At 31.4% G+C, this 12595-nt stretch overlaps 1 protein-coding gene across 1 annotated transcript; it reads left to right on the top strand.

Moving 5' to 3' along the window:
- Positions 1–4216: 4216 nt before the first annotated feature.
- On the top strand, positions 4217–6144 carry LOC133186135 (protein psiF-like). Its single transcript, XM_061321407.1, has 2 exons — positions 4217–4326; positions 5629–6144. Exons 1-2 carry the CDS (start codon positions 4275–4277, stop codon positions 6066–6068), a joined length of 492 nt encoding a protein of 163 aa, XP_061177391.1. The 5' UTR covers positions 4217–4274; the 3' UTR covers positions 6069–6144.
- Positions 6145–12595: the final 6451 nt, after the last annotated feature.

Raw genomic sequence — 12595 nt, 5'->3', positions numbered from 1 at the left:
GTTGAAGGCCACAAAAAGAGATTTTCTCTCATGTATAGATTTGAATAAATTCTGCTTCATATGAAAACAAAAATAGGTCTGCTAATAAGGGGGCACAATTTGTACCGATGGGAATTAATTGTTGGAAGACCTGGTTTCCCAAAACCACACAGATATTGTCAATCTGAAAATCAAGCATCTTTTTAATATCAACTTCAGAGTACTTGTATGTACAATCAGAATGTTTTTAACAAAATAATTTTGGAAATGACCAATGACAAAGTAAGTAAATTTACGAGTTCCATTTTTATTGAAAAAGCAGTTGTCAATGATGTCAATTAGCATGGACTTTATTGATTTTGGTAAAATTTTTTGATTTCAAATTTCCAAAAAGTTTCATAGAATTTTTAAATATCCACATCTGATTTACACACTTCTTGAATATATTGTTGCACAGTACTCCTGAAGTTTCTCCTTCACTGCTGTTAATATTTTGGTGAGGAGTAAAGAAGGAGGTTTGGTAGAACATTTACTGGAACCCGCTATGTATCTTTGTTTTTAAGGATTTATATGAAGTTTCGGAATCCAATATAGATAAGGTAATTCAAATTCATTTTGGTTGTTGGGTATATTAAAAATATTCAAAACTGACTCCTGATTTTAAAGAATTTCCGCCTCAGAAAGGGAGCTATGGGTATAAGTTGGATTGCCACTTGTAAAATTACATCCCAGTTCTTCTAAAATACAATTAAAATAATGAACCTCACAAACAAAGACAATGTTGTTACCTGCTTTGTCAGCTGCGACCAGTACATACTGATCGTGTAATCTATCTAATTTTTTTTTTCACTTCTGAATTATTGAACACAGAAAGATAGATGTTTTCCATATTGCCCCTCAATCTCTTAATGCGAGATTTTAACATACATCTGATACATTTAATCCACTCTCACAATCAAGGTATTCTATTTCATAAACTCAATCTTAACCTTAAGCATAAACCAATTTCTTAAACACATTTCTATTGATTTATAAAGAAGGAGAAACAAAGAACTCGCGCATATATAAAAACTACATGTATATAAAATGACCATAAGAAAATAATTAGCCAACAGTCTCTGAAACTTTAAACCGCTGATGTTGGTGAGTTTACATTTATCAATAATTTTAAAGTGTTTTTTATCCATGCTGAATATACGAGTTTTCTTAAAACTGAGTTTTTAAAGAATTTTTTTTTATTCATTTATTTATTTTATTATTATAGACAAAGAAGAACATCCTACTTACCTACATGGTGGCATTATTTTACAGGTGGCTAGTTATTAGATAATGAAGAATCTGGCTAATATTTCCTCAGAAACACCTGTACTCTTTACAGAAAACTCTTCTTCAAATGGCACGGGTCCTCCCATAGTCCTTACGGATCACATACTAGTAACAATAGGTGGTATCATGCTGGTCGAAAATATGATTTCTATACTTTTACTGTGCAAATGCACACGACTTATTTTTCAAATCAAGATTTTGTCTTTAAACTTGGCTGTTTCTGATCTCCTTACGGGAATCACCTTAGCCATTCCGAATGTATTGTTATACGAGGAATATCAATGCGACATTAAGAAATATCCAGCATTTTTGTTCATTAATGTATCTCTGTTAATTGTCACCATGCTGAACTTAGATCGCTGTTTCGTTTTCGCTTTTGCCATGCGATATTATACTTTCATTACAAAGAAACTCTTAGTGAGGTTATGTTGTTTGTTCTGGATTTTAGGACTTGTACTGACATATGGAATGTTTTTTGGTCACGATGCAAAATACGGTTTTTCTTGTGAACTTATGGCTTTTTCTACAAAGAACATCATCAACACTATTTTTAAATGTATTTTGCTGGGCTTTGTCATTTTTAATTTTCTTATGTTTGGATATATTTTGCATCACATTCGTAATCGACTTTCCAGGGTAACAACTATTGAGAATACGACCATCCCTTCACTCGAAGAATCAAAAATTTTTAGAAAAGTTTCAGTTGTAACAGGCGTATTTTTGGCGGCGTATTTTCCTTTTATGATGATCTTTACATTCCCAATATTTGACCGGTCCAGTGAAATAGGAAAACAGATCTACATCTTCTCCGCCACTATGGTCCTTTTGAACAGTGCGTGTAACCCTGTGTTTTACGTTTGGCGATTCTCAGAACCCAAATACCTCATCAAGAAATTTCTCTGCTTCTGGAACAAACGAGCGGTGGATAACATCGACAAGAATTACATTCAACAAAATGCATCCTACGAAATATTTATAACTAAGTCTTCGTCATCTTGAACAGCAATCATTTGTTGCAAAGTTTCAAGGAATATTGACGAGAAAAACATTTTGTTGCATGTTTTTTATCTATTATTTTAATACATGTACATTACAATACAACGTATATTAGTATAAATAGTGTAATGTGTTAAATGGTGTCATTCCGTACAAAAGACGTTTTATATTAATTTCCTAGAATAACTGTCCTTTAGTTTGGGTCTATAGATCTGACGTCTTCATGCATGCTTCATTTTTTTTCATGTGTTATGTAGATAGATAATTGTCTAGAATCATTTGCTGTTCTATACTTTAAATATATAGATGAGAGTAAAATTGCATTTTCTTATTATTGTGCCAAGGGCTTTTTTTCTGAACTACGTGTATTTTGTTTCTCTGATGTCGCTAATAAAGTGTCATTATTAAATAGTCGTAGGTGTGAATAGTGTTGAATATTGGTAATACGAAGATTGTTAGCAGAACTCTGCGTGACATTCGTCTCAAGAATTAAATCAAGTTTTTGACTTTTATCGGATTGGGGGTTGTATTCAGTGACAACTCGATAACTTGGAAACCAAATAAATAAGTGGGATTTCGTGTTTTTACTGTTCTTGACACCTCAAATAAGATTAGGATATTTTTGTAATTAAATACCCTCTTGTTCATTTGCTGTCTATAATGAATGGATAGCCTTAGAAGTGTGATTATTTATCATGATTGAAATACTAGTAAATTTCTCACTAAAATTTTATCATTAAAATTAAAATAAAAGTAAACTATTTAAATGAATGCAAATATATAGATATATTCTTGCAAGTTATTCCTAAATTTCTTGCAAGATCAGAGCTCACTCAAAGAAAGTTAATCTGATTAGGTGTGATAATAAAAAAATATTGAATCTCAAAGGTTTTGCGATTGAAGATGAAGGATACACTGTTATCGAGTAAAATACATTAATTTAAAAAGAAGAAAAAATCATGGAATTTCTTTTTCATAGTCGTTGGATTGATCCCGATTTTCTTTCTTAAGGTGTGGCTGATCAAATTTAATTTATGAACAAAATTTATTGCTTAATTTATATTGAATAATACACATATACGATAAAAATCATTTTATGTACAATAGCTTGGATAAACACAAATGTTAGAAAATATAGAAGATAATAACGAAGAGTTATTGATCTCAAAAATATTTACAAACGACACAAGTTAGTAAATAGGACATAAAGCACGGACATCAAGAGGTGGAATCGGGTGTCTAGGAGGAGAAAGTATTCACTGTTGACCGGTCACATATGCTGTGAACCCTATGTACTGATCAGGTAGACGGAATATTCCGTAGCCAAATTTAGTTTAAAAACAAGGCCTAATAATTGGTATGAAACATGTCAGCCAAAATACGACCCAATGATAGGTTTTATTTGCCAACAAGGTCATTATAACGACCATAAAATTTACTAAATACTGACTTTAAGCAAGGTTGTTGAAATCCATGTAACGAACTCCTTATCGATTCAGCTTTTCTCCAAGTTTAGTATAGTACATCTTTAAAATCACTGTCTCTGTTTTTTTGTTGTTTTTTTTTTTTTTTAAATTTTAATAATTCTAATAAACATACATTTTTTGATGATTTTTCTCTAACATTAACATTTTGTCTTGTGCGTGCATGTTTTGAGAGAAGCAAAGATACAAATCCATCGTAAAATAGCATACACTCTGCTGCTTTCTCGTGATAATTCGGTTCATGTACACCATTTTCATAATTTTGTTAATAAAATGGCCACAAAGCTAGTTTCGCACGTGAATTACCACAGTAATATATGCTGGATTTTATAAATATGCAAAACATAAACGCTAATTGTATAAAACCACAACAGTGACTGCCTTATGTAACCATAAAAACAGAAACAACAATGTCTGTGTTAAGGTGATGGATCACTGACAGTGCTACATAAATTTACAGCGCTCTGTGCCGTCACAAGACAACTGGCCATGGAGACAAAGACAATATTTATTCTACTAGGACTCATCTGTATAAAACATGGTAAGTTCTCTCATATGTCCACCATATTTTTTTCGTGTTTCTTGTAATTTTTGTTCTAATTCTATAATTATTATATGGCCTCCCTCCATCATTTTAAAAAAATCTGTTTTCGTTCCGGATTACATTAATTCCATTTCTTTTCAAAGTTTATATTCTTATTTTGGACACAACTTTTAGTTAAGGTAGTACACAATAGATTTGCCAAAATTTTCCTCAAATTCATTTTTTTTGAAACTTTGATATTTTGATATAAGATACAAAGTCTATCTTTATATGTAATATGAAAGAAATTCAACCGCACATTTTTTGCCCACATAGTTTGAAATATGGCTTATCAGACCCCTGTAAGAAGATTGTGAAATCAGACATTCGAATGTGCCTTATCTAAAAATTATCAAATGATCTATAGCAAACTTGTATGATGCTTTTTATAAAGGCAACCTTTTTGTTACTAAAATTCAGTAAAAATATATTGAAACGGGTAAATTTGAGTAAAATATGATGTAAAACTAGGACATACGTAGCCCCGGAATAGAAAAATCAGATGTAAATATGCTACACTTTAAGTTCTCTTGAGAGAAAATGTATGATTCAATTTTTACAAAAAAAAATCAACAGATTGATGGAAATGGATCATAGATTAAAATGTGTGAAAATACGGAAAATTGAACTGAAATTGAAATTGAAATGGTTTCAAATATTGGCGATTGAAAAAAAATTTCAAAGGCAAAAAAGTGAAAGATTCAGTAGATGACGTCACAATATTTGACCTTTGACCTCTTATTATGACCTTGACTTTTATTGTAGATAACGAATGGAGACTCTTCATATATATGTCCGAATATCAGCCCTCTACTATTTATGGATCAAAAGTTACACTGCATTTAATAACACTGTCATATCGCATCTAGACAACATACACATATTCTAATATGTAAGCTCCCTTGTGACCAATATATAGGATGTCTCTAATTTAAAAAAAATATAACGAAAACATGTCACAGCTTATTATTTTCTTACAAAGATCATTAATTATTGACAATATAGGGATATTATTCTTTTTTCTCAATTGTAATTTTTAAGAAATTAGTTCAAATATATTTAATGGGTGTTTTGTACTACCTTAATTAAGTCCAGTTTCACTATTCAAATTTCGATAAAAGTATTTCCCATTCCTATTCAAATCTAACTTTAAATCTTCATAACAAGAAATTTTAAAATCATACATAGAGGGCCCACGACAATTTATTTATAAGTGTTTATCAATACGATGTTAAATATACGATTTCTTTTATCCTGTAGGATTTGCGCAGTCTCAGCATATCTGTACTAATGCAGACATGTGCACCACTGACTCTCAATGTGGTAAAGGGCGAGTATGTAAAGACTACGTAGATCACAAATGCTGTGAGGCCATGGTACACGTCTGTGCCCCTGGTGACGTGTGCACTACTGACTCTCAATGTGGTAAAGGGCGAATATGTAAAGACTATGTGGACCACAAATGCTGTGAGACCACACAGCCAATACACGTCTGTGCCCCAGGTGACGAGTGTACGCCAGAGAGTCCGTGTAGTCATGGCCGTACCTGTGTGCATTACGTAGATCATTACTGTTGTACGACGACAAAGGCGGCCAAATGTCCCCATTCCAATATGTGTAGCAGTAACTCAGACTGCGGTGGCCACGGCAAAAGGTGCAAAGGGGGATGCTGTACAGGTGGTCACGGAGGTCATAAATAAAAGAATTCCTTATATGTGACAATTTTACTGATTCTAGATAAAAATATCTAATAAAATATTGTCGAATAATGACAAAGTGTTGTTCTGCCTTCAACATCATTTAGATAGGAATTAGTACTCTTACTTGTATTTTAATATATATATATATATATATATATATATATATATATATATATATATATATATATATATATATATATATATATATATATATATATATATATATATATATATATATATATATATATATATATATATATATATATATATATATATATATAATACAAACACTTTAAAACACTTTTTGAAATATTTCAACCGTGTTACCGGCCTTCATCAGTCGTGTTTATTTAAATGCATAGCAACTAACGTTGAACAACGTATTATGACGTCACAATTTACATACAATAGAAAGACAACGTCATGAATCAAAATTGCGCGAAAAACATCTGAAAAGATTGCGAGAGTTGCAAAAGTAATCAAATGATACATATATTTGGACTCTAAATAATGTAAAATAAATTATTCCATATAAATAAACATATTCATATATACAATGTACACACGCAAAACTGTTCATACAATGGTTTAGGCGCAATAGTGCTCCCTTTTATTTATACCAAATGGTATATAAGTATTTAATTTTTTCTTCTTGTATAGATTCTCTCTATATATTTCTGATAAATGTCATTATTGTACAGTTTTTCAATACCTATAATACTGTAATCTTTTAATGTGTGAAATTCTGAGTAAAAATGTGCAGCAACAGGGTCATTGGTTCTCTTCTAATGAGTGAGAGATTTAAGACATGTCTTTGGTATAAAGTCCCACCAGTTTCTCCCACATACACAATCTTATTACACTTTTTACAAAAAACTCCATATACAACATTGCAAGATTTACAATTAATATAATTTTTGATATGATAAATATTTCCCTTATTGTCCTCAAACTCAATATCATCCTGCACACTCCTACTTTTCGATAATGCAGAAAGTTTTTTACTCTTAGTTTTTTGAAACGCGTTCAAACACAAACCCATTATTTATCATATCAAAAATTATATTAATTGTAAATCTTGCAAAGTCCAGGCTTTTGACATTATTGACAGCTACTTTTTCAATAAAAATGGAACTCGTTAATTTACCTACCTTGTCATTGGTCAATTGCAAAATTATTGTGTTAAAAAATCATTCTGATTGTACACACAAGTACTCTGAAGTTGATATTAAAAAGATGCTTGAGATTCTGATTGACAGTATCCATGTGGTTTTTGGAGACCATGTCTTCCAACAATTTGTTGGAATTTCCATGAGTACCAATTGAGCCCCCTTATTAGCATATGAAGGAAAATTTATTCAAAATTTTATACATGAGAAAAAAATCTCTTGTTGCCGCCTTCAACTCGACATTAAGATATATCACCGACGTATTGTCAATTAACATAGTTATTTCCACTCATATGTCGACACAATATATCCCAGTGAACTTGAAATAAAAGATACCACAGAGTCTGACCATCTGTTTCATAATTGGATATTTTACTTGAAAAAGACGGTAATATAACAACAACAAAGCTTTATGATAAACGTGATGACTTTAACTTTTCAATCGGCAATTTCCCTTACCTATGCAGCAATGCACCCTTATCACCTGCATATGGTGTGTATATCTCTCATTGATTCGCTAGACTATGCTCTACGTATGAACAATTTCTAAATTTAAGGTCAACAATTCGTATGTTCTGTGGTCGATACAATGACCTTGAAAGCAAATACAATCTATCATTAAGTCATATGTTGACTGCCGTTTTTCATATTTATTTTAGACCATTATTTACAAAGTGAATTGTCGACGAATTTTTCCGTTATTTCCCGACCATGACAAGGAGCACACGGCTTGTGTGACCGGTCGGCAGGGGATGCTCATTCCTCCATGGCACCTGATTCCATCTCTGATGTTTTTGGAGGTCCGTGTTTGCTCTGCTCCGGATTTGTATTGTTTTGATGGACTTTGAGCTTGGGTGCTGTTTGTTGTCTCCATATTTCATCGATTAATGTTCCTTATCTTTACTATTTACATTATGAAGGGGACCGACAGGACAATTTTTTATCAGAATTTAATCTATTCTCTTTAGATATTTGCTTATCAGCACTCAGTCCCTACAAACTTTGTTTAATTTGATTATAAGTTCTTACCAAGTTAACAAAATCATTTTTAGCTGTTGAATTTTTAAAACTGTAAAAAGTATATAATACATACCGGGAAGATTTTGTTCAATCGTATCTCTTTTAACATTACTAACCAACATACTGTTATGCTATATACAATGTACTAAACATACATTTGGTGTTTAAACAGACGTTCTTGAAGTTTTCTTGAAGGAAAGTATTAGAGACTTAAACATACGATCTGGAGTAAAAAAGAATCAAATTAGAAATGTTGATAAATAATGCAAATACTCTTCAATTATTCGCTGAAGTTCAAACACCGTCTGTATACATATGAATGACCAAGGAGCCCACGCTAATTTCTGTGGAAATCTATACAAGTGTTAACGTTTTGATGAAAGATTTTGGTTTTTTTTTTAACAAAATAAAGGAGATAATATGCGATGGATGTAAATACATTGTAGTATTTCATAATTCTGACCAACATCAGTACAAGAAATAGAATGAAATCCTGAAGACCAAGCTTTGACAGCCTGCCATAGGCGGGGTTAAAATTAGTATGACAAATTTATCATATTATGTCAAAAAAGAAATATTTGAATTAAAATTTAGAAGAGCATTAAGTACAAAAGTAGTATCAAGTGGGATCAGTTTCAGAAGAGTGTACCTATTTCTCTTAGTAATTGAATGATGAAGAAGAAAGATGGTTGAAGTGCAAAATGTCAATTTGAAAAACCGTTCCGTGAAAACGTATTGGTACAATCAATTATGAATGCTTCAGTCTTATTAAGTTTTACCAAACAAAATTTTTTTCTGTTTTAATTGAAATCCACAGAGTTAAAGTTAATATCAATCTGTTTCCACTTTCCTTTGGAGAAAGAACTGGTAAAGAAAAGTTTAGCGGCACGTAAAAGATTAACCCTTAAATATATATCACACATACGTGCATTAAAGGTAAATTAAGCACTAGTGCAAATGTACCTATGCGAGACACTTTGTTTTACATTTTACCATTCAAAGAATAAGAATAAAGAATTGATATTCGAAAATACAATCATATTTTACTTTTAGTTCTTTAGATTTAAATGTTGCTTGAAAAAAAAATATGGCTCAACATTTAATTTTGATAAGTGGAACATTAAGTTCATAAAACCAATACTATTTCCGTAGGATTTTAAATATTAAATACCAGTTTTTAAGGAGGTTGGATCCTGCCATCAAAAGTAATGAGAAGTAATGAGAATTTTTTATCAAGTATATTTTTAGAATTTATACACATAGCTTAATTAAAAATCAAAACAAAAAATGGGGGTCAATGCGCTACAGAGCATTTAGTTTGACCTTTTTGCACTGTAAACATGTCTTACACATAAATCAATGTTTAAAGTTTTTCCATCAATATTTTTTGTTCAAATAAATTATGGGAACAAACACAGTCTTATTTCATCTTAAATAGACACATTAAAATTTGTGACAACGAAGAAATTTTCAAATTACTCCGCATGTTCAATTATTTGACCTTTTTGCACTCAAAAATTTTCATTTTTCTGGCATTAAAAATTTAACAGCAAAAAAAGTCATTTGAAAGTAATTAAATTTTACTGAATTTAAGAAGAATGTTCAAAAGTATCTTATATATTCAGAAAAGAAAATTAAAAATGGGGGTCTGTGATGTTAATTTTTAGATATTACTAAAATGGTGCTAATTTTAAGCTTAGATTAGTGCTATTTTTTTTCTTCATTTTCACGATGTATTTGCTATATTTATCAAATGATGATAGAATTCAAGACAGTTTATTTAATAGATAATTTAGGACCAGTATAAAACAGTTCACAGCACAAAATAACTTTGTGTGCAGACTGCATGTAAAAATAGGAATCCAAACTTAACATACTTTAAATACTTCGAAAGAGAAAAATTGATCATTTTTTTCTAAAAAAAAAAACCTTCCTCCACAAAATATAGTTCCTCACTTAATGCTTTTGGTATGGAATTTTATCATGTTGTTTTGACTATATATAGTTAAATTGGCATTGTAGAATCCAAATTTATTGTAAGAATTAAAACCTTATGCAGAATTTTTGAAATATAGGTTAAGATAAAAATCTGCTCAAAAGCCCAGGAGCGAACCTCGTTAATTGAAATTTTGGGGAACTGCGCAGCCCTCTTATGCCAGGCAATGGAATATTTTATTTATATAGTACTCTGTGTAATTACTCAATGTTTGACCATCTTTGTAATTACGTAATGTTTGACAATAAATTTATTAAATATTGCTGGTTTAATCTATGTACAAAGTTTCATTAATTTATGACACCGGGTTCCTACAAAACTACGCTTGTCTACGAAATTTACAGGACAACCCTTGTACACATACCCAAATAAATTTAATCAATGTATTTAGGAAAATGTACTTTTGTTTACCATTTAAATGTACAAAAGTAGAACAATGTTAAAATAATCTCTAGCTGTAATCGGATCTATTAGGACTTTCGCGATTTTTTTTAAATTTTCAATAGAGTAAGTACGTTGACTTGCATGCGCATAAACCACCACTAGTTTGTGATATATGTATACATGTTCCATGTGTAAATAGTCACTAATTCTTCATACCTGTGCACATAGCCACTTACATGTGATACATACAACATACATGTATTAGTAATAAATACAGGTTTTAGTGCATATGTGATATGTCTGACGTCACATCAGCCGCGTCAGCTTCCTTGGCTGATACAGATCCTGCAGGGCTAATATGGATCAGCAGGGCTGATACGGACGATACGGATCACAACTTATGTTGATTAAACATTTTTCTAAAAGCAGTACTTATGATAATACACCTATTTTTGTTCACATTCTCTATTTTTAATAACTGTTCTTTGATATAATAAGCTACATATCAGTAGTCAACTCGTGATTATTTATTTGTATTTTTTGTAAATTCATGTTGTGCTGTATTTTATTACTAAGTATGTAATACTAGTGAACATAACAAAACATACCTTTTCCACATCACATCCTATATCAGCCTTCGACCAGTATCAGCCCACAAGCTGATACTGGTGTCCAGGGCTAATACAGGATGTGATATGGAATTGAGAATGTATTATTCTCTATACATGTAAATCACACCCTTGTTGAATAATCCTTAAAAATAGTACGTATTTTCATTCATTGCATTTTCTTCATTTTAAATTACTATTCTTTGATATAATAAGCGTGCCGCAGTGGTTAGAGCGTCTGCTCTAGAGTCGCGAAGTAAGGACTTGATCCTTACGTCGCGGCTTCGAATCCCATTGTGGGACGTGGAGACCCGTCCTTCGGATGAGACGTATAAATCGAGGTCCCGTGTCGCAGTAGGTGCTGGCACGAAAAAGATCCCTCTCTCCTCAATGGCCCTGAGTGCCTAGCATAGGACAAAATTTGCAGCTCTCCACTGGCAAGTGGTGGTGTCTCCATATGAGTGAAAAATTCTCGAAAGGGGCGTTAAACAACATACAAACCAACAAATAAGCTAGTCAGTGATTATTTATTTGTATTTACTCATGCAAATACATGTATGTGATGTATTTTATAACTTAGTATGTTATAAGCATAATAAAACATATCATTTTACAAATTATAATCTGTATCAGCCCGAGATACCAATATAAGCCAGAGGGGCGCATGGAAAATAGAATGTATATTTCTGCCTTTTTGGCTTTTTGACATCAAATACAGCTGCTTTTTCGATTAAAAAAAAAAAAAGGAACTCGTTAATTTACTTATCTTGTCATTGACCAATGGTAAAATCATTTTGGTTAAAAAAACCGTTCTGATTGTACACACAGGTACTTCAAAGTTGATAATAAAAAGATGCTCGAGGTTCTGATTGACAATACGAGTATTTTTTTTTTTTTTTTTTTTTTTTTTTTTTTTTTTTTTTTTGTAGATCAATTCTTCCAACGATCTGCCTGATTTCCCATGAATACTAATTGCATCCGATTTTTAGCAGACCTAATTATTATATTCATATCAAGCAGAAATTATTCAAAAACTTCTCTATGAAAAGAAGAGTCTCTTGAGGTGGCCTTCAATTCGACATTTAGATATATCAACAACAATATCAATTACAATATTTATTTTCACTTCTATGTTGATTCGATATATCCCTTTGAACTCTAAATAAAAGATACCACAGAGTCTGGCGCATCTGTTTCATATTTGGACATTTTTCTAGAAAAGGGCGTTAATAGTGACCTTAAAACAAAACTTCATGATAAACGTGATGATTTCAACTTTTCTATCGTCACTTTTCTTATTTATGTAGCAATATACGAATATCACTTGCACATGGAGTTTATGTATCCCAA

The sequence above is a fragment of the Saccostrea echinata genome, unplaced genomic scaffold (assembly GCF_033153115.1).
Source record: "Saccostrea echinata isolate AGI-Se365-2 ecotype Australia unplaced genomic scaffold, CSIRO_AGI_Sech_v1 ptg000012l, whole genome shotgun sequence".
NCBI lineage: Eukaryota > Metazoa > Mollusca > Bivalvia > Ostreida > Ostreidae > Saccostrea > Saccostrea echinata.
This window is presented reverse-complemented; position numbering and strand designations above follow the sequence as displayed.

Excerpts from the sequence above, each read along its gene's own strand:
- LOC133186135 (XM_061321407.1), top strand. The coding sequence starts at position 4,275 with ATGGAGACAAAGACAATATTTATTCTACTAGGACTCATCTGTATAAAA. Across the intron at positions 4,327-5,628 it reads ACTCATCTGTATAAAACATG|GATTTGCGCAGTCTCAGCAT; the intron begins GTAAGTTCTCTC and ends TTTATCCTGTAG.